The sequence below is a fragment of the Bison bison genome, unplaced genomic scaffold (genome assembly GCF_000754665.1).
Source record: "Bison bison bison isolate TAMUID 2011002044 unplaced genomic scaffold, Bison_UMD1.0 scf7180017864518, whole genome shotgun sequence".
In the NCBI taxonomy this organism is placed as follows: domain Eukaryota; kingdom Metazoa; phylum Chordata; class Mammalia; order Artiodactyla; family Bovidae; genus Bison; species Bison bison.
This window is the reverse complement of record NW_011495071.1, coordinates 13,696,699-13,698,358: the sequence shown is the minus strand read 5'-3', so window position 1 is coordinate 13,698,358 and position 1,660 is coordinate 13,696,699. Positions and strand designations below refer to the sequence as shown.

Sequence of the window (1,660 nt, the reverse complement as noted above, 5' to 3'; positions counted from 1 at the left end):
GGCATGGCGGGGGACCTCCAAGACCCCCTGTGCAAAGTGCCGAAACCAGAGGGGAATAGCAAGAGTGCAGGCCTGGTGAGGGTGGACATTTGACAGAGAAAATACACATTTATTAAGCACCTACGTGTGCCTGGCACATTCCCTGTCATCTTGGTTTGTGTCTTTGTATTGCTACCATTTGTTGAGTGCTTCTATATGCCCAGTACCTAGGACAGCAACTGGCTTCTAGTAAGGCCTGGATCAGAATTAGTCGAGCAAAAGATGATGAAATTATTCCCATTTTTCAGATGAGAAAACTGAAGTTTAGGGAGGTCCAGCTGTTTGTCAACATTTCCCCAGGAACTGGGTCCCAAACGAAAGTTTATCTGGAATGAATACTGGCACCCTTAATTAGCAGCCATGCCGTCTCTTGGTCCACTGGGGCTGGGTCAAGGAAGGGCTGTAAGGGAGGTTCAGGGTACATAACGATGGCCTTCCTACTCGACATTGAAAGAGGCTGGGGGTTTCCTTCCCAGCCATCTCCAGCGCCCCTCCTCTGGTTTCTGGGCTCAGGGACAAGCAGAGAGTGGGAGCTCAGGAGGGTGGAGGTGGGCCCCGGGGCTGAGCCCATCGCATCCCGCCCCGTCCTACAGAACCAGGAGTACGAGCACCCGAGGGACCTGGCGGCCTGCTGCGGCTCCTGCAGGAACGTGTCCTGCCTCTTCACCTTCCCCAACGGCACCACCTCCCTGTTCTTGGTATGCCGCCCTTAACTACACAGCTAGGAAGGGGTCCCAGGCAGGGACACCTAGGACCAGCTCCCAGGACTGGGTCCACATGGGGTCCTGGGCAGTGCCAAGTTCTGGGTGGCACCTGTCCTCAGAGCTGTGCCCTGTTGGTTCACTTGGGCCATCGTCCCCAAGCCCCCATCACCCCCCTCTGTCCCCCCAGCCCGGGGCGTCCTGGATCGCAGACTGCACCCGCCACCACTGCAGCAGCACTCCCTTGGGTGCCGTGCTCGTCCGCTCGCCCATCAGCTGCCCGCCGCTCAACGAGACCGAGTGTGCCAAGGTCAGTGCCAGCCACGTCTCCCTACAGCATGGCTGGAGGCCAGGGGTACTGGCTGTCTTAGTGGTGGTGGCGGGTAGGGGCAGGGGTGTCTTTTGGTGTGGAGATGTGTGGAAGGAGGTCTTCCCTGGAACCTGGACATATCCAGCCACCTTGACTCCACCCTAACTCCACACCTCTCCGTGTATCTTTGCTCTGACCCCATCATACTGCATCCACACACATCACATGAGCGCATCCAGATGCACACAGACATACACACATTCTCAGCACACTCATATACACACCACCGTGGGCAGTCAGCCACCCTCAGGCACCACACACTCCACAGGGCCGTTAACACCTCATCAGGCCAGTGCACATGCCACACACCAAGGCACACTTGCACACATGCATCACACAGATGTATTGTTCAGTCCTGCAGTGCTAGCATGGAGAGCTGTCATTCTGCACACACCTAAAGGAAAAGATTTCCTGGAGGGTTTAGGCCTATAGTTGAATTATTAGAGTTCCTGACATTCAGTTCAGTTCAGTTGCTCAGTTGTGTCTGACTCTGCAACCCCATGGACTGCAGCACGCCAGGCTTCCCTGTCCATCACCAACTCCCCGAGCT

General features: G+C 56.2%; 1 protein-coding gene across 1 annotated transcript in view; it reads left to right on the top strand.

Moving 5' to 3' along the window:
• The window catches only part of OTOG (otogelin), an 86,394-nt gene that overhangs the window by 77,659 nt on the left and 7,075 nt on the right, over positions 1-1,660 (top strand). Inside the window, exons 53-54 of the mRNA XM_010830664.1 lie at positions 633-737; positions 931-1,050. Of these exons, the coding sequence (XP_010828966.1) occupies positions 633-737; positions 931-1,050 (225 nt within the window). The remainder of the gene's footprint in view (positions 1-632; positions 738-930; positions 1,051-1,660) is intronic.